This window comes from Gymnogyps californianus, chromosome 22, assembly GCF_018139145.2.
Source record: "Gymnogyps californianus isolate 813 chromosome 22, ASM1813914v2, whole genome shotgun sequence".
NCBI lineage: Eukaryota > Metazoa > Chordata > Aves > Accipitriformes > Cathartidae > Gymnogyps > Gymnogyps californianus.
Window position 1 is genome coordinate 4,902,275 of NC_059492.1, and position 20,353 is coordinate 4,922,627.

Consider the following 20,353-nt stretch of genomic DNA (forward strand, 5'->3'; position numbering starts at 1 on the left):
ATGTTCACCTTACAGAGAAACTTTTTCCTAGTAAATCTGTGTGGGAAATACCAGAGGAATAACATATGAGAACCAGGCTTTTGGTGCAGTTTTTTTGTATTAAATCACTACATGTTACTTATTATCTTGTAGCTGACAAATGCTTGCGTGTGTGTATCATTAAACTTATACCCTTGGTGACACCTCAGCACTGTTGTCAAGTACCTCCATCTTGAAATCAGTCGGCCTGTGTGCGTATGGGAAGTTAGGAATTTTCCTAAGTACCGTGCTGAATCAGGGCCTTGAAGTATGCACCTTGACAAACCTAAGCCATATGGGAAGAAAAAAAGGCAGTGACATTTTCAAGGCTTGGTTCTTACAGGGGAACACATTCAGCTTCTGTATATACACTGACACGCAGTAATACATTTACACAAGAGGGCTGAGTGAAAGTCTACAGAGGTGGACTCAGATCCTTCCATCCTACTGGACACCTATATTCTTTAGAATTAAAGAGATTTTTAGGTTCATTAGTGATGTTAAGATTATTCTGGATGTAGAAAGAAGCGTGGCCTCTCAACTGCTCTGAAGCCACAGCTACACTCCCAGCTTCTACCAGTAAAACTGTGTCAGTGAAAGATAAAAAAGTGATTGTGTTCCTAATACAGCCATCCAGCTAAATGCATTTATTCACTGCAATAGCATCTTACCTTGCTCCACAAACTAGTGTAAACTGTCCTCACAATAGCAGTATTTTTCCCAGTTATTTGAGGGACACTGCTGTTCCAGTGTCAACATAAATGAGCACAGCAATCCTCTACAGGATTGCCAATCATTTGACCAAAGGCAGTTACATTTCAGACATCACTTAAAATTAAATTAATTGTATATAATTTATATTATTAAATTGAATAATATTAAAAAGCGAGAGCTTAGCTAATTGTCTAGATTAATCTTACAGTGAATGAAGAAAAGCAGGCCCTTCTGATGGCATCATTAGCATTACTCTATGGTAAAACAGATGAATCATGTCCTAGAATAACTCCACTGTAAACATGTACCTTTTAGAGCCATGTGTGTTACACCCCACACATAAATTCGGCCTTATTCATTATCAGTACCTCGTCCTTGCCACTCAAGTATTATCATATGTAAATGTGATTACAAATTGGCTCTTTGTGTGTGAATATTCTTTAAAATTACATACTAAAAAAAAGTTGTGAATTTGTAAGAAAAAGTTCAGCATTGGTTTTCTATTTAAATAGAAGAATTACTGACCGGTATGGAGTAATAAAAGTTAACTTAGAAAGGTCACCTACCCCTGGGATACAGGCTCTATTTGAATTAAGCAATATAATTGCAAGACACATAATCTAATGAATGTCTTCCAAAATCAACAGTCATGCTTGCACAGACAGCAAGGAATATCACTCAATAGCTATAATGAGTGAGGAATTCTTGGTGCAATTGTGAGAAGAAAAATAATACATCCTACTTACTTCTTTCATTTCAGTCTCCAAGCAACGTTCCATGTTTTATTTTACCTTTAATCTTCTATGTATGCAGTGATTATTAAAAAAAAAAATAATAATAAACTGAATTTAATACAGATTTAGATGCACAGGACTGACATCTACTGGATAAAGTCATAACTGACTGTCCCACTCCAACATGATTTTCCCTGTCCTCAAGCAATTGGAGGCCCACAAGTTTGGAAGAAATAGCTGTGGATTTTATTCCCACCATTTAAGGTTCAAGTGCCCATAGTACCGAATATTGTGATAATTAGAAAGTTCCTGCTGTAAGACAGTAATTACCTCGCATCTGTTGTAAATTATACCATTTTATCCAAAGAATTCTATTCAAAACACATAAAATGCATTAAACATAGAAGTTGTGAACAAAAAGAAAACAAATTAATCTATGCAACACTTTACAACAATTATGAATAATTATCTGAATTCAGTAACCCACAATAAACATAACATCCCAAACCAGCTGGTCAAGGTAAGACTTTCTACAAAGCAGAATGAACTAGAGGTTATGATCATTAAGAACAAATAAATGATTAATAATTGTTACTTCACAGTTAATAATTAGCCAGTCATCTTACAATTTGGGCTGGCCTTTCCCTTTCCATAAATAGCATCTGAATGACCAGGGAGAGCCCTCACTTTCCTGCTAGCATCACTGCCCTAAACTGCATTATAACATCCATAATGGCATTCAATGGAACCTGGCAGGTCTACGCTCAAGAGAACTATGAAGAGTTTCTGAAAGCTCTTGGTAAGTCTCTAGTTACTTTTGAAATAATTTGCTCAGATTGCAACACCCACTTTGCATGACATCTTTTATTACTCTATTTCTATGTTTTTTTTCTTTTGTTTGTATGACAAACTACCCCCTGCCAGGTAAGTCTGTTAGGTCAGTTTGGAAATGAAAAGAAGCTGAAAATCGTACAAATCGATGTAGAAAGGTTACAGATAAGGCCCAAATCCCTATCTCAACATTAGATGAGTCCCTCATGAAAGAAGAGGTGTATCAGAAATCAACTGGGTTTGATTAACACATAACTTTATAAATACATTTAACTAGAAACAAGTTGGCAATGACATATACAGATTTCCAATGTGCTATTAGTAGTGCAGGCACTTTCTACAGCACTAGTGATTAACATATGTGATAGCTGTTTAATAATCTGTAAGGAATAGACTTGGTGGTTATGACTTAGTAAGTGCCTACGTTAATAAAAATGCACTTACCCTCTTGACAATCTTGACAAAACATTCACATTGGGGTTTTTAAGAGTATATAAGAGATACTCAGTAGAATGAAATTCAGTTACAGTTGAAAAGCCTAGTACGACAGTATGATGCCTGAACCAATTCCTCTACTGCTAAAGATGATACTCTCAAATCATGCTAGAGACACCCCGATAAGGTAGTTTGAGGCTACTTGCACTGTTGCTGCTCTGACTAGACAGATAAGCCCCACCTCCAATCTCCCTGGGAAGAGGTGAGGGAAACAAAATAATACACACATGGTTTTCGTCATGGAGAAATGTCATCACATTGCAAGCCGCTACAGAAAGAAACAATAGATATTCTGACACAAGCTTAATGAATATAATAGCAAAATCTATACAGTCGAGATGGAATGGAACAATATGCCTACAGAGAAGTGAGGAATGCAAAACAGGATTTGTCTTTTAACTTGGACATCACTTTCTATTATTGGTTTGTATCTTTTGCACCTTTATTGAAGAAAAGAATTTGCTATTTCATATCAACACACTACTTCATAACAGAAAACGTCCTTTTTTGCCTTTTTTACAGCATTGCCAGATGACCTTATCAAAGTCGCCAAAGACATTAAGCCTGTTGTTGAAATACAACAAAAAGGAGATGACTTTGTTGTGACATCAAAAACACCCAAGCAATCTGTAACTAACTCATTTACGCTTGGAAAAGAGGCTGACATTACTACTATGAATGGCAAAAAGCTGAAGGTAATACATTTCAGGAATGGGTGCATCTCTTTATTCATCCTTATACTTCAGTTTCTCTGTATGAGTGAAACTTGTTTGTACCGTTTCCATTAGCATACATTTCTATCATTTCAACAAACAGAAATATTTCTTCTAAAACTCCTATTAAAATGCTGTGGTCTCCTGTTTAAATTAGCAGATGTGATTATGAAACATTGGTATCATTTATTTCCTATTTGTGTAGTCCTCTACTTATTCTAACTGAATTCCAAAATCTAAAATTTTTTATAATTTTTAAATCTGCTTCAACAGTGTACTGTGAACATGGTAAATGGGAAGCTTGTCTGCAAATCAGAAAAATTCTCTCATGAGCAAGAAGTTAAAGGAAGTGAAATGGTGGAGGTAAGTGTTAGAAAATAATGGCACACTAAGAAAAATGCTGAAGGAAAAAATGTTCTATGTTGATTAGCTCTTAGTGTAGGCTCAATACCTTAAACAAATCCTGGCCCCAAAATTACTACATTACTTGCAGAATTCCTTACAGGTGCTTAAATATGCAGATACAGAATTTTAGTATTTCAAACTAACCACAGTTAGTGGAAAATACTATTAGTATCCTTTATTATTCCTGCTTCTTATTAAAACCAACTGCCTTAGATGACTCTCCTTTAAACATTGCTCATATATTTAATGCATCCTGCTCAACAAATCTTTTTATTAATTACTACCTTGGGGCCAATTCTAGGCACTGAAGTGTGAAGGGCTTTAGCTGCTGAGCATGTTGCAGAAAGACGCCTTATAAATTCCTCTAGATTACTACAGCAGTGTTTCCACCCTTAGCGTTATCCACAGCATTACCTCTGAGAAGAAAGTAAAGGCTGAGTCAAACCTCAAAATTTATAATACACTTGTTCCACCTACAATTCTTCAAAGTTCTGTAGTTAGTTCTAAATTGTTCGGTACTGACAAAGAGCTTTTCTCTATAGAGTTAAGCTCATTAGGCTTCTAAGAAGTGTCCACTTGGGTAAAGACTACTACAAGAATGACAGCTAACTACATTAAAGTTATATCTTTTGGACATACCATTTCCTAAGATCATTTTGAATATCTCAAAGTACTTTTCTAACATTAACTAAGCAAAACACCGGGCAAAAGAACCCATTACTATTTGGGACATTGGATTTCTATTACAGGAAGCAGATCTTTCTGGTAGTATCTATAATACCGCTTAAAACAGAGTGATAAAATGTAGTTGATGATGGCATCTATATTTAGATTTTCCATCTTCAGAACTAGTTCTGTAAAAAAATTTTCTTTGGTGTGAATGTTACACACATATTTATAGGCAGGTACTGTAAATGTATTTTCTTGTGGAATAAGACGGATTTACACATGAATTACAGAAACTTCTAGCCACTCAGCTATAAACAGATTTCCTAAAGTCTAAATGAAAAACAAGTTATGCATATTTGTCTTCTACAGACTATGACTTTTGGTGGAGTAACACTTGTGAGAAGAAGCAAGAGAGTTTAAAGACAGATCACTTTCTTTATGACATCTTTACATACCTAAAATAAAGTGCAGTTTCCACCAGGTGTGATCTTTGTTATCTGAAAAAATAGTACAGAAAATAATTAGGATTTCTACTCTCCTTTCACACACGCATCGCTTCCCATTATTATAAGACCGTGTTTTTCCTAAGTACACTTACAGATCCCTTCTACACTTAGTTACAGAAGTCTGCCTCCCAGACAGCCAGACCTGGACATTAACTGGAACATTACGATTTATCGTAACAATCCTTGGGAGCAGACAAAAGCTGATATAAATGCTTCTTGATTTCTTACATACTCAGTGAACATATTCAGCTTTAGTTCCTTTGTCTAATAAAGTTTAGTCTTCTACTAAAACCCTTTCTCTATAATCTAGCCAGCAAAGAACAATTAGACATTTGTTTAGCTCATCTGCACCACGTGTCTGTAACAGGAATAGAAACAGTAATATTTTAAAAGCTATGAAGTATTTAACAGTCATAAACAATTACAAAGTAATAATAGAAATGACTGCTCTTAAACTGAAGTACACAAGAGTACAATTAAACAAAAATGAGGCACTACAAGAGCAAAGGGAATTAAACATTCTTCCAATTTGCAACATACTCCCAATATCTGCTTGTCACAGTTCAAGTTTAAGAAGCTCAAGTAAACTAGACTGCTTATGTTCAGATTATGTGTCTCTACTGAAGTATAAAATGCACAGGACCCATGTCTATAACCATGTCTCTGTTCACTGCTGATTAGATCCTACTATTATATTAGCAGTTCTATTTAAGTCACCTCAGATTTGTTAGAATTGGTCTTGGGTGTAAGACCTCCACAAAAAAAGTTGCTGGACTGATTATGCCATTTAAAATCCCGATGGGCACGTTTTATTCCAGTTGAGAGTGCTGAGTCTACATCTTCCTATGCTAGGAGAAGAGCACTTTGTGAGGGGAGAGGTTGAGTTTTAGTTAATAACACTTGCAACATGATAGAAGCAATCTGGGAAGTGTATTCTTATTCCGGGATAAGGCTGTCCTCATGGGGGGTTTTACTGGTGTAACCATGCAAGTATCATTGTGTTCATTTTGCTTCCCAGGCAGTTCTAATACTAAGTACACTTTTGCAGAGTAAATTAAATTCCACGTGAGTTACACATAGATAAGATCAACAGAACAGAAATCAAGACACTGGTAAAACTCGGGGAGAAGACTGCTTTAAAGCATTGGTACTGCAAAAAGCCATGTAAGAGCTTGAAACAGTTCTGTTTGGAAGTTGCTGGGTAACCGCTGCTAACTACACAATGAAACACTACAAAACAGAACGTAGTTTCCCAACGGTAAATTCACAGAACACTGCAAGTCTTCAATGACCAAATGCTGTATCAGTAAGTTGTAGGATACAAAATATGAGACACTTCAGGTTTATTTCTAAACTAACGCAGAGATCATTCATTACTCTGAACACTACACTTTTAAAGCCTGTTACAAAACAAAAATTATTTGCTTTGATACATTATGATGTAAAATGGGAATGATGTTAAAGCAAAATGGGTATGTATTTGTTTGCTTTTAAAAGAAACATGAAGGTCTTATTTTGGTTCAATAACTACTTGACATAATCTGCCTTGCAAACTCGCTTCTTCCCTATTCAACCCCTTATCAATCTCAATACACGACAATTGGTATACAAAGGCTGTTTAAGTTACACATTGTACATACTACAAACTAAAAACACACTAAGCTTATATAGAACTTAAACTGATGCTAAACCATTTTAATTTGAAAGCGCTAAAAATTCTTAAAAGAATACCTCACCTTACTTCACAATTGCGCTGATTTAGTATTTCCAACAACTGTGCCAATCTTTTCAATCCAATGGCAATATCCTTCTGCCACAGGACATCTCAGATTCAGGGGAAATATTTGGTACAGTTCCTTACGTGAAGCAGTCAAAACCTGAAGGATTTTGATCAGATTGCGAACCTTGCCCCATTGCCCAAAGTGATCGATCATTTCTGGATGACAAACACTTATAGGTTTGGACAATAGTACTGGATCCCCTCTTCCACAAAACCAAGTGAATTTTTCTGCAAAGGACTTCATGAGAGTATTTATAATCTTATTTGCATCTTCTTCAGAACTGTTCATTTCCAATTCGAAAAGCTCTGAAAGGGTAATCCTGGCAACAAATATTTGTATCCATCACCAAGCTCCACTCTTTGGTGATTCCATTGTTTTTCAGAATGTCTACAGAAGGAATTTTTTCTGCTTTGTGTCACACACTCCCACCATAATTTCAGTTTCTAATGTGCTTTCTCGGCTTGACTTTCATGTTCTTTTGATGACTTGTGTAAGCAGATCTGTGTATGCATTGCACAAGGTAACAAACTCAAACCTGCTGCTAGCATACTTAGTACAGAACATTAACTGTAAATATTAAATGCAGAAAACATTGTCAGAGACCCCCATCTCTTTTCTGCAGAGTCGTGAACACAGACCACCAAGCATACGACCACCATCATTTTCTTTTTTTCGGAAGAGCAGCATATATAGTTGACATACACCTCCTGTGTCAGTGATTGAACTTCATCTGTCATTCAAAATCTGTAGAAATGTCAGGCAATTCTGAACATGAGATTGCCAGGATATGAACAGCAGTGTCCACCCACCAGAGTTTTCATTCATATTCAGCCATTAAAAATAAAAAAGTGAAAATACGCTAGTGACAGACATCAAAACTGCATCAACTCTAAGACTTTCTCTCCCATCTGCAGTTTGCTGAAAATTCCTCACACCAGCAAAGATGCAGACATGCTGCTTTACTGAACCCTTCAGCAAATCACCTGTAACTGTTCAGTCACAGATCTGCCATTTATCTGCCTATATACCTTTTGGTGAGTAACACATTAAGGCGCTAAGAAATAATCTCTCCACCCACCTAGTTTATTGTTCTCACCACACAAATGGCTTTAGTAGAAAAGGGCTGGCCCTTTGCAAATAGCGCTGTTCTACAACTGTCCGATGAAAACTCCTGGGGCACAACAACGCTGTCGGTAATGAGGCCACAGGACAGTGATCCCTCGAGCCACGGGAAAAGGCCTTGTGCAGCGAGCCCTACAGCCCGACACCCCAACCCGCTGCTGTGTCAGTCTGTTGTGCTGCAACTGCAGAGGAGTGAGCCATGGCATCGAGAGGTGACAGCGTCAGGCAGGAGGAACCCCCCCTCTCCTCACAGCGCCGGCCCGGCCTCCATCTTGCCCGCGCGGGAAGCGCAGCTCGCGCCCTTCTCCCTCTTTCGGCGGGAAAAGCCAGCGGCAGCCGGGGCGGAGCAGAGCGCATGCGCGGGCAGTGCCGGAGGTCGGGGAGACGCTCCCGCTCGGGCTGTGAGTGATGGAGGGCGGGCGCGCTCTGCGCATGCGCCCTCTGCTCGCCGAGAACGCGCGCATGCGCAGCGAGGGCAGTGCCGGTTTTGGCGCCGGCAGTCTCCCCTCCTTTCCCCCCGTGTTTCCCTCCTCGCGCGGAGCTCTCGCCGGAAGTCCCGCGGGAAGTCTCGCGAGAGGCGGCGGGCGGGCGGCGGTGGCGCTGCGTGCAGCTCCGGAGGGTCGCCTCAGCCGCTCGGCTCCCCGCAGCGCCTGGGCCCTGCCGCTCGCTCGCTCCCTCCCCCGCGCCCCCCCGCCGCCACCGCCATGTCCCGCTACCTGCGGCCCCCCAACACCTCGCTCTTCGTGCGGAACGTGGCCGACGACACCCGGTGAGTGGGGGCGGGCGCCAGCGGGGCGCGGGGGCTGCGCAGGCTTTGGCGGGCTCGTTAGGCCGCGCGGGCGGCTGCCGCCGGAGGGGCGCGGGGGCCCTCCCGGAGCGAGGGAAGGGGAGGGGGAGAGGCCGGCCTGCTGCCTTCTTCTGCTTTACCTTTCTCCCTGCCTTGTCTTCCGCGCCCTTCTCCATTTTCCTCTCCCTCCTCGCCATGCCGCTCTATTTCCCTCCTCTCCACGAGGATCGGTTTCAAAACAACGTCCAGAAAGAACAAAGCTGGGCCGGAAGAAAGTGAGACTCTCGTACCCGCGTTTGAGTTTGTCCAGCGGGAGATCGAGGCGGGATTTGCCTGCCCGCTTCGGGGATAGCCGCCTGTGCCCCTTAGCGATGCTCAGCAGCCGGTGGAGTTTTGAATGCTCTTCTGAAATACAGCGATTGTTACTAGAAGGGAGAAAACTGCGCGTTTGCTGCGGGTGTCCCCAAAATTCATGGCGTAGTTGGTTCCGTTAGTATGGTAATTGCTGCCAGTTCAGGTGGAATGTTATTGCATTAATTGTTATGTACCGTGTCCTCTTCTAACGCTCAGTATAGAGAGAGGGGGAAACCAGTGCTTTGTCTCTAATAATTGTATTGTAGCAAAATTCCATAAGGACTAAATATGTGCAGCGACTTAGTGAAATAACTTTTCATAGGGAATTAAAAGAATTAATAAGTGTGTATTGCACAGGTTCTTATTTATTGCTTAGATGTCTTTAGTAAACTAGATTTCTCCACTTCTGTTTTGCAGTTTATCGTGTCCCTTTTGTGTTTTATCAGCTGTGAAACATTTATAGAGCATATTAGTATAGAATGCATATGTGAGTTAGAGCACTCTTATGTTGTTAATTATTGTAGAATTTGTATGGAAGTCCCTGTAAGGTCTAGTTGTATAAAATGCAAGCATGAGTTTTCAAACTTGCTGCCTGGGCAGCTTGCACCAAAGTTGTTCAGAAAATAACAGTAGCGTGGGCACGATGGAATGGAATGAATTTAAGAACATTACTGTGATCAAAAGCGTAAATAGCTTCAAATGAAAAATTTTAAATTTTTTGCGTGAATTCTCGTTCCTCTTTCCAGTAGTTTGTTTTACTGTAAGAACAGTCAAGGAGGACTATTACTTCCAAACTTTTTAAAATACTGTGGATCCTATTGAGACTTTCACCATAAGCTTGTGATTAGATGGTACGTTATTCTTAGAGATGGTTGCGTTGTGAGATCTTGATGTTGGTTGTTTTAGTTCCCTTCTGCCGTCATTGACTTGTATGCATTGTAGATTCTTTCCCAACCGATGAGAAAGAGAAATGAATATTAGTAACTCTTTCCTATCACATAAATATGGTATTACATCAGTCTTTCTCATACAGATTATTGTCCTCAAATGACACAAAAATACATGTAAAGAAGCTGATGTGATTAAGAAACCTCTCTGCTGAGGAGACGGTAGTTGTTCCAAGTATAGTTACAGATCTGTTGAACAGTTTTGTGCTCAGCTCTCTAAAGCCAACTCTTTGGAAAAGCTATCCTAAGGGCATGAGTGGTTGCTCATTCAAGTTTTGTTCTATTTGATGTGGTTGTAAGTATTGATTATTCTATGGAAATGAGTTTGTGTGACTGGTTTATTCTCATACTGTTTATTTGGATCTTACAGTTGATGTTTGCATGTTGCAAAATCATTGTCAAGAGTTATGTGAGGTACTTGAATAACAATAATTCTTAGACCCTTCTTTTCACTTTCTGTCCACCTTTGCTGGTACATCCTGCATTGAATTGACTAATATGCGTCACTTCTCAGTTTACACTTCTATTGTAGAGTTATGCTGAACACTGGTTTCAAAATGCCAGGGTGTATCTTAAGCATCCTGAGTCTTGAGTGTTTCAGAAAAGCCTAGTGTTGCTTAACAATGAACTGCTCAAAGACTTTTTTTTCCCCCCAAAACGTTTTGCTACGTGCATCCTCTACCAACTACTTCCAAAGAGATGGGTGGTCATATTGATTGTAGATTTTTAATTTCATTTATTTATTTATTTATTTATTTATTTGGTGGATGTTTTGTAACACCTTAAATAATGAAAAAACATATAAGATATTTGTGATATTCTAGGTCTGAAGACTTGCGCCGTGAATTTGGTCGTTATGGGCCTATAGTTGATGTATACGTTCCACTTGACTTCTACACTCGTCGTCCCAGAGGATTTGCTTATGTTCAATATCCTTTCTTCAGATGGCTGATTAGTGAGGGGTGTTGAAGTTTGAAATTCAAGTTTGTGTAAGAGGTAACAAATCTAAATGAAAAAGCAGTTTACTTTTGTGTTGTATCTAATAAGTGTCTTACTTATATTGTGGTGTTTCATTATTTTTGAAGATTAACTTCTCTCAATTGTTCTTTGCCTTTTTGAAAAACTTAAGTCCAGTAATATAAAAGCTTGCTTATGCCACTGAAATTAATACTATATGATTTAAATGAAAATTTATCACTGACTCAAAATTGTCTAGCACGTTTTTATTATCACTGGTATGTACGTAAACTTGTGCTTAGCAAACTGTGGCTGGTATTCATTGTTAATTTAACAAATGGAAACTGGAATCACTTGATCAAAATCAGATTGTATAAAAAATGAGGTGAACTTCTTTCTTTAATATTGTCCCCTAATTTACTGTCCTCTGTTGTTGCCTCAGAATGTAAAGCTGTACAGTAATGGCGACCCCAAAGAGAAAGCATGAAAGAACCTTTAGAGTAGAGTTCAACAATTAAGGCAAGTAGACAAGCCAAAGACCTCTTAAGGATCAGGCTTGAAGAGAAGGGAGAGTTTGGGAAAAGAAAAAATAAAGAAAAGCTGGAAGAAGGACAAGCCATAATGGGAGACAAAGCTTCGCTTTATCTACAAAAGGGGGAAAAGGTTGTTTTTCAAAGTAAAAGATAAAGCCATCTGTCATTTTTGGCCAAGCATCTCATGACAAGTCCTTCTGACAAGCACTTACAGAGTTAAAGGTCAAGATGAAGTTGAATGGTGGCCAAGATTAAAGGAGTCATACCTGATGTATCCTACAGAATAACAGTTTTTCTTCTGTTTGTCATGTAAGCAGTAATTTGATGAATGATTCTGGTTTAGTCCATTGACAAAACCTGTAATATTTCTCTTGTGAGTGCTACTGTAACTGTGGTCTTGAATGAAAGTGCATTCGTTCTTGGTTTATCAAGATATATACCTACAACATGATAGTTTATTTTCTGCATAGATGATGCTGATGATGAACTGAGTTGCTACAAGGAGAAAGGCAATTTGTTCTTTCAGGTCACATAGCTGGCAGAAGGTGTGTGAATTACCGTAGTGGTCAATCTCTCGGATTAAAATTAGTAATGTCTGTGTTACTGAACATCTGACCTGACTGATAGTGTAGGGGTTTTAGTGTATGCTTTTTATCTCAGACTGTTGAAGGTCTGTGTACGTGTCCATGGCATTACATAATTTAAACTTAAAATCAGTTGGCGAAAAAAAGGAAAGCTTTATCCCAAGTCTAAAATTAATAGACACATGTTAATGTTTACTGTTGGTATGCCTAACATAATTTAAGAACTAGGGTTTAATTTTAGTAAAGTCAATGTAGAGGAGAGAACTGAATGACCATTAACAAATGTATTTTGAAAAGGATACCGGTTTTTTTTCCTTGCATAAGTACAAGTGGGAGAAGAAAAAAGTTAGAGTATCTCATAGCAACTGCTTGCTGATGGATAAGTTCATGTTCATATTATGAGATTTTAATTTTGTTATAGAGTTCTCAGCTGGTGGTTAATTAAAAAAAAAAATAAATCTACTAGCGTGTACTGTAGCATGACCAAAAGAACTTTTAAAAAACAAAACAAAACAACCTGTAAAATTAGAAAATAACTGATTTTTTTTTTTTATTTTAAATACCAAATCTGTAAACTACTCAAATTCCCAAGTACCTTAACACTCACCACATTTGAAGATGTCCGTGATGCAGAAGATGCTCTCCATAATTTGGATCGAAAGTGGATTTGTGGTCGGCAAATAGAAATCCAGTTTGCGCAGGGGGATCGGAAGAGTAAGTGCCTTGCGTGTATTTCATCAGACTATGATTTTAGCCTTAATGTTTAGTGCCAGGCAACATTACATGTTATTAATTGTTGTGATATGTTCTTACTTGTTTATAAATAGTATGTGGATGTTTTGCTTTTTATCCAGTAACTATTAATGACTCATTTTAATTAAAAACAGATAACTAAGTGCAACAGTCACTTACCACAATCTGATTCTTGCTGCTAGCTGAAAATTCTTAAGAGCTTTCTGTGCAGCTCTGTGTTTCTGCAAAGAAAGCTTGACTGTTGAAAATTCTCCCTGTCAAAATAGGTAGCCCAGTTTTAATGTATTGCAATGTTTATATTGTGTTGAAGCATATTAGTGATTCTGTGTTGACATTTCCCAGTGCGGTCCAATTTCCAGGATTGAGGTAATGTCTTCATTTTCATTTGGCTTCAGGATAAAAGTAAATTTCAAGGTATCTCAATTCCATATGGAACAGAAGTCTTATTTTCTGAACAGATAATTGTAAAGAAAACTTATGTCTTTTAAATCTGTTATTCGTATACATATTCTTAATATATAGATAGATACAGATATTATATAAAAATAAAACATGCTGTTGGTAAACATAACACATAGTTGTTGATCTAAACCAGGACTATAATACTCATGTGCAGCTTGGGACTAAAAGCACCTTAAAGATCTTTCAGTTAAAGCTGTCAAAGAAACAACCTAACTGTCCAGGTGTTGTGGTTTAACCCCAGCCAGCAGCTAAGCACCATGCGGCCGCTTCTGCCTCCCCCCTCCCAGTGGGATGGGGAGGAGGATCGGAAAAAAAACCGTAAAACTCGTGGGTTGAGATAAGAACAGTTTAATAACTAAAGTAAAATAAAATATAAGACTAACTAATAATAAGAAAAATATAATAATAATAATAATTGTAAAGAAAAGGAATATAACAAAAAAAAGAGAGAAATAAAACCCAGGAAAAGACAAGTGATGCACAATGCCATTGCTCGCCACCCGCTGACCGATGCCCAACCAGCGATCCACCCCTCCTGGCCAGCTCCCCCCCATTTATATACTGGGCATGAGGTTCCATGGTATGGAATACCCCTTTGGCTAGTTGGGGTCAGCTGTCCTGGCCATGCTCCCTCCCAGCTCCTTGCAAACCTGCTTGCTGGCAGAGCATGGGAAACTGAAAAATCCTTAACTTAGGATAAGCGCTACTTAGCAACAACTAAAACATCAGCGTGTTATCAACATTATTCTCACACTAAATCCAAAACACAGCACTGTACCAGCTACTAAGAAGAAAATTAACTCTATCCCAGCCGAAACCAAGACACCAGATTTCCCTCAAATGTGTGCAATTAATTTCATTGACTTCAATAAAAGTTATATGCTCTGAAGGACAAGTTTCTGTCCTGTATATAAACATGGGGAGTTCTGATAAGTTTCTGAACGAAAATTAACTAAATCTGCCTTAGTGTTGTAAACAGCAACACTTAAAAATTGTAGCCGTTTAGTACAGAGAGTGTTCATTATGGCATGGTATATTTAAAATACTTTGAGCACGGTCTTTGGGTTTTAATGAGAATGGGATTTAATACAAAGGAAAGATAGCTGTGCTGCTTAGGGACAATACAACAGAAGACTAATAAGTTCATTCATTCTTCTTAGTTATTTTAATAACTAAGCTACGGAGTGAATGTGCATTGTTGTACTGGTGGGGGCTTACTTTTAGAATCAAACTTCTCTTTGTGTGGCATCCATTGATGCTTCTGTATAAGCTGTCTTTTAATCATTAAAGACGACTGTGGATCAGGTGTAATGCGTGGTGCTGTGTAGTCAAGAAAATGGGTGTTTAATTAATTCCCTGTTAGCTTTCACTGTTTGGGTAAATTCAGGAATGTTAGAATGTTTCAGTCAGGAGGTTGGCCTGTCATACCAGTTTCCGGGTGGCCTGAAATCACCTTAGCCAGTTCTGTGTTCTGGTTTTATGGAGCATTAGTCCTTTCTTACTGTTTTGTGGTTTGGGGGTTGGTTTCCCCCCTTCCCCCCCCCCCAGATTTATAATGCCCACAAGGCTGCATTAATTTTTGTCCAGTGGTTAAAGCAGCAAAAAGCAAATGGCATACAGCAGTCTATCATCTGTCCTTTTTATAAACATCTCTGCTAGAATCATGAATTAGGCTTTCTGCTAAATAGCAAATATATGGATTAGTAGCGTCACTAAAGGGAAAGCAGGGCATCGTTTTTAACTTACAATGTTAAATATTGCTGTTTTTTACAGCACCAAATCAAATGAAAGCCAAGGAAGGGAGAAACCTATACAGTTCTTCTCGTTATGATGACTACGACAGATATAGGCGATCTAGAAGTCGGAGTTACGAAAGGAGACGGTCTAGAAGTCGTTCTTTTGATTACAGCTATAGAAGATCGTATAGTCCCAGAAAGTAAGTGTAGTGTGTGTTTGGCTTCAACTGCACAGCAGTCTGTTGGAGGAGAAACACCACATTGACTGTTTAATTGTTAAGATTTTGAATAATCTTTTTCTGTTGTGGGAGTAACTTGTGGGAGTTACATATCTTGCATGCTACATCATATCAGAAATATTGAATGAAATGATTCCATGCTTCACTGAAGAATAATTAAAAGCAAACGCGCAGCTTAAAAAATAATTTATTAAGCATTTGTATACATACATAGGTGTTTGTCACCGTTTACTTTTTCTGATGTACCTTTTTAGCAGTAGACCTACTGGAAGACCTCGTCGTAGCAGAAGCCATTCGGACAATGATAGGTAAAATACTTTTTACACCCTTTAAATTGAAAACTAGATCACTGTATTCCTTTAACAATAGGTTTAAAAAAAAGTTTCTCCTGCAAAAAACGGTAAACAATTTTTAATGTACTAGATGTCTAAGAATAGTGTTTTTACATTCAAATCTCCTCTCTCCCCTTTATTCTGATAGGTTCAAACACCGCAATCGATCTTTTTCAAGATCTAAGTCCAATTCAAGATCACGATCCAAGTCACAGCCCAAGAAAGAAATGAAGGCTAAATCACGGTCTAGGTCTGCATCTCACACCAAATCTAGAGGCACCTCTAAAACAGATTCTAAAACACACTATAAGTCCAGCTCAAGATATGAAAAGGAGTCGAGAAAAAAAGAACCAGCTAGATCCAAATCACAGTCAAGATCACATTCTAGATCTAGGTCAAAATCCAGATCAAGGTCATGGACTAGTCCCAAGTCCAGTGGCCACTAACAGTGTATCCATGTTGTTTTTAGGCATGTAAGATTCATTTACACACAGTTCAGTTTACTTAAATTATCAGGAATATGATGTTGCAACAGTGCTAAAAAATATTTTCTTTGTCAGTTTTCCCTGTAGCCGACAATGGTTAAAATTAAAACAGTGTTGAGAAGCCACTGAGAGAGAGAGAGAGAGAGAGAGTGTGTCCACTTGGTTAAATGTCATGGGCAGCTACTGATTTGGTTGTGGTGTCTCTATGTATATTTTTGTAAAGATTTGCATTTTTAATGCTTAGATATTGGTGATGACTTGATTGATCGTAACTTGCAACATTGTCCTATTAAAAATGTCATACCCGTAGAGAAATTGGTACCAGTTTGTGCTGAACAGTTAAACCAACTGTTTAACTTGTTCTTTAATGCTAAACTTTGTGATATAAATGGAAAACTGGACAGCTGTAGTGCAACACTGACTGCTGTGAAATGCAGACTGGCAATTTTATGTTTCCATTGTTCAAAGGCAGGTTTCTGTGTTCTCCATGCCCACTGACACAAGTAGGTTGGTAAATGGAGCTCTATGGAGAGATATTTTTGAGATTTCTCTTTAACCCTGCCATCTGGAGAGATGGTACTAACCTTGCATGTACTACATGGGGAGAGAGTTGGTCTTGGAAGCTCATTCAGAGATTGTGCAGTGTTGTGACTTGTCAGGATAGAGGCTTCACTGCTTTTGACCTGGCTGCTAGTACTAAATGTGTGAGGGGAAAAAAAAATACCTTGAAATGGGAAATTAAATTCAGATTTCAGCAAATGGCAGAGCAACTGAATAGTAGGTTGTGTGTACATTTTATGCAGTTTTTGTATCTATTCTAAATTTTAGTGAGCAGTTAACCATAAAATTGCTTAGTTTTCCTGCTGTTAGATACAAGTAGATTGTTTCGAGTTGTGTGTGTACAGTATATAAGAACTAAACTTTTATGCCAATGACTCCTGTGGTTAGTTGGTGTATTCATAGGTATAAAACTGTAGCCATCTCTCTTCCTGAGTAACAAAGGCTTGCTTTTACACATCAAAAAGTATTTGGTCAAGCAAGTCTGAATCACTTCTTCCTCAGAATGGATAGTGGTTTGGTTACAAGATTTCATTTTACTTAAGAACAAATGTTTGAAGTTGGATATGAACAAGAGCTGCATCTCTAGCTATTTAGTTTATCACTAATACGGTATATTTAGTAAATTGAATGTGAAAAATAACAAAACCAGTGTGTAATCTTACCAGTATTTCTCTAGAAGGCAAGATACTTTGTTATGAAAATGGCTTTTGGCATTGTTTTTTCTATTTACCTTCAAAAGCCAGCATCAAACACCTAGTGTTCCTCGCTGTCTTATGTAGTAGCATATAAAGACATTGATTTCAAAAAGTTCCTTTTTAGAGAAATGTTTTAGGTTTTGGTTTTAGTGTTTTCAGCAGGGCCTTTAAAGAAACGCAGATGGCTTTTAAATATTGGCAGTGGAACGTGCTTAGGGGGTTGATCCTAGAATCTTTGTACATTTGATAGTATTTCTAACTTTTTCTTTACTGTTTGCAGTTAATGTTCATGTTCTGCTATGCAATCATTTATATGCACGTTCCTTTAATTTTGTAGACTTTCCTGGATGTATAGTTTAAAAACGGCAAAAAGTCTATTTAAAACTGTAGCAGTAGCGTGCAGCTCTAGCAGAGGAAAGTTGTGGGATTAAACTTTGTATTTCCTTTCTTATAGAGGCTTCTAAAAAGGTATTTTTATATGTTCTTTTTAACAAATATTGTGTACTACCTTTAAAACATCAATGTTTTGATCAAAATAACTAAAGACCCAGCTTATTTTCTGCTTGCTGTAAATTTAGCAAACATGCTGTAATAAAAAAATGAAGGAACTACTGATCCACTGGAATTATTGTAGCTTTAGAATTTGACTCCAGAGCATGGTTAGTAGTAGAGCTATGCATCCCTTATGGAGTAAAATCCTTACTATGGTATTTCAGTAAAGTCAGGAATTTATCATTTAATGTCTGAATGCATATCATTTCACATTTTTAAAGGGGTACTAGACAAAGTAAGAATGATAAGCATATGTTTTAGTCTAATATATTGAAATTTCTTTTCCATTAACTTTCATTATTGCTGGATGGACTGCCCTGTGGTTATAATTCAGATATTATTAGCTAGGTTATGAACTACTTAAAGTCAACAATTGAAGGTTCATATAGAACCAAATTTCTAGTATCACCTTGTCGATTTATATTTGCCATATCAAAAATTGCACCAGCAGTGGTTCTCTAGAAGGTGGTAAAACTTTGCTGATGATGTTTAGAAATCGAGCTGCCTCCTGGCACTTGTGGTATATACAACTGAAGGAAAACAACTCTGAAAAGCACTTAATTGCTTTGATAAACCCACTCTTACACTTTGTAAGTTGAGCTGTGATTATCTTGTAGCTTTCTGCTTCTAACAGCAGAAAGCCCCACCCTTTTTCAGCTTTCTCTAATGAGTATAGTCTTCATGACTAAAATCCTGCTTGAAAGTGGTCCACCTGACTGTGTCGTGGGAAAGTGTGGTTATGTTTTTGTCAGCAACCTGCAAGGGATTGCTGTAATTAATGTTCACGTTAGTCCAGCCAGAATTACAGCTGGATGGGTGGGGAGGAGGGAGGAGAACATCTTTGTGTCCAGGCTGAGGTTCTAATTTGAGACTGCAGAGTAACAGTAACTATACCGTAACTATTTTGTTAGCATGTCCTTATATTGTGTGCCTCAACCTTTATGTATAGCACAGTTTAAAAATTTTTTTTTTGTTTTGAAAATCCAATTCATTGCAAGTATAATGTAGTATCTGACAGTTCTGATGGTTCTTTCTTTCTCTCCCAGAGGTAGGACTAAACTTTGACTTGACTTGTGTATATGAACAAGCCAGAAAAGCCGAACACAAACCCACGATGTTTCAAGAGTGCATGAATAAAGATGTTGTCCTAGTTCTTGCTCCCATGGAAAAATTGTGAAGAAGCTGTTCTGTGGGCCTTTCAGTTGGGGACGAGTTAGCAGGATGTGGCCAAAAGGGCAGGGAATGTTTACGCATTCATGCAAGTCAAGCCACAGCCCATCTAGATAACATCTCCCTTCCTTGATGCAGGTATCCTAGTCCTGCTCTAAAAAAAGCAGTAGCCTGTCTCGTGCAAGCTACCCGCAGGTTATGCACAGCTGGAATGCAAGAACATACGCAGGCTACAAAAGATCATGTATAGGCATCTTTCTTTTGGAGTCTCAAGAACGGTGGGAATTATGTTTTTCTGTGGTAAACTAGATTTTGTCATTCCTGCAAAATTTGTAGAATTGAAGTAGTATGTAAAAATTCTGCTGAAAGTAACGGCTGTGCTCCAAAGTATCTGCAGCGTATTGATTTATCTCAGCAGTAATAGAAGGCTCTATTGGAACTTCTTTTTCACCAAAAGTCCATGCACCCAACTGATAATTAAAAATCTTAAATTTAGTGGTTAAGTAGCTGGGTGTTTAAATTAGGGACTATAATAGACTGGTCTCTGAAAGCTAAATGTTATCCTTTCTATGTCTTTTAAAGATGTTTAAATGTACAGTATAATGGCTTTATTCAAAGTGGAAATTTTCAATTTAAATGTTATTTTGAGCTCTCTTCTTGGAAAGAGCTTTTTTTTTTTTTCTTACTGTTTAGTCTGGGGTAACAGCTTGAAATATGTTCAGAGAAGGGCAATTGGATTGATATACATCGCAGCACTGCTACTTGATTTTTTGGCAGGGATGTTGCAGAATAACATTTTGAAGTACAAAGGGATAAATTTACACATTTTTAGGACATAATCGCCCATTAATAATTGCTGGTTTTCTCCATTTATCTTGTAACTTGCTTAAAAAGTCTGTAGTCCATTGCTATAATATTTGTCTAAAGATGCTCTTACTGATGAGACTATTATAGGAAGGGAAGACTATGTACCCTGTAGTGTGTTTGATCAAAAGATGCTAATGTTTTATTCATACACATCCTTTCTTCTTGAGTTTTGTGTTCCATCTGTGCAAATAACCCTGTGAATTGGGAATAAAATGTACAAGTTTTGACTATAACTTGAGAGCACCTTCTGACTTAATTAATACAGCCGTAGTCTGTTGGAGATTGATCACCGAGCACTGAGTACCCGAGGAGGTTCCCTCTAGCCCAGAGCACTGAGCCAGCCACCCGCTG

The 20,353-nt window shown here is 38.1% G+C and overlaps 2 protein-coding genes across 6 annotated transcripts; both read left to right on the forward strand.

The window, feature by feature from the left end:
* Positions 1-1,923: 1,923 nt before the first annotated feature.
* On the forward strand, positions 1,924-5,036 carry LOC127025030 (fatty acid-binding protein, liver). Its single transcript, XM_050909807.1, has 6 exons — positions 1,924-1,980; positions 2,126-2,163; positions 2,195-2,265; positions 3,315-3,487; positions 3,779-3,868; positions 4,949-5,036. The coding sequence occupies exons 1-6, from the start codon at positions 1,924-1,926 to the stop codon at positions 4,997-4,999; spliced, it is 480 nt and encodes a 159-aa protein (XP_050765764.1). The 3' UTR covers positions 5,000-5,036.
* Positions 5,037-8,611: 3,575 nt separating this feature from the next.
* Positions 8,612-20,235, forward strand: SRSF10 (serine and arginine rich splicing factor 10). Of its 5 annotated transcripts, XM_050909759.1 has the most exons (7): positions 8,613-8,757; positions 10,901-11,005; positions 12,761-12,864; positions 15,139-15,301; positions 15,595-15,648; positions 15,821-15,922; positions 19,012-20,235. In XM_050909759.1, exons 1-7 carry the CDS (start codon positions 8,693-8,695, stop codon positions 19,028-19,030), a joined length of 612 nt encoding a protein of 203 aa, XP_050765716.1. In that variant the 5' UTR covers positions 8,613-8,692; the 3' UTR covers positions 19,031-20,235. The 5 variants fall into 5 exon arrangements, with proteins under 5 accessions (XP_050765713.1, XP_050765714.1, XP_050765716.1 ...); XM_050909756.1 differs by lacking the exon at positions 19,012-20,235 and having other exon boundaries at positions 8,612-8,757; positions 15,821-19,005; XM_050909757.1 differs by lacking the exon at positions 19,012-20,235 and having other exon boundaries at positions 8,612-8,757; positions 15,598-15,648; positions 15,821-19,005.
* The last annotated feature ends 118 nt before the right edge of the window (positions 20,236-20,353 follow it).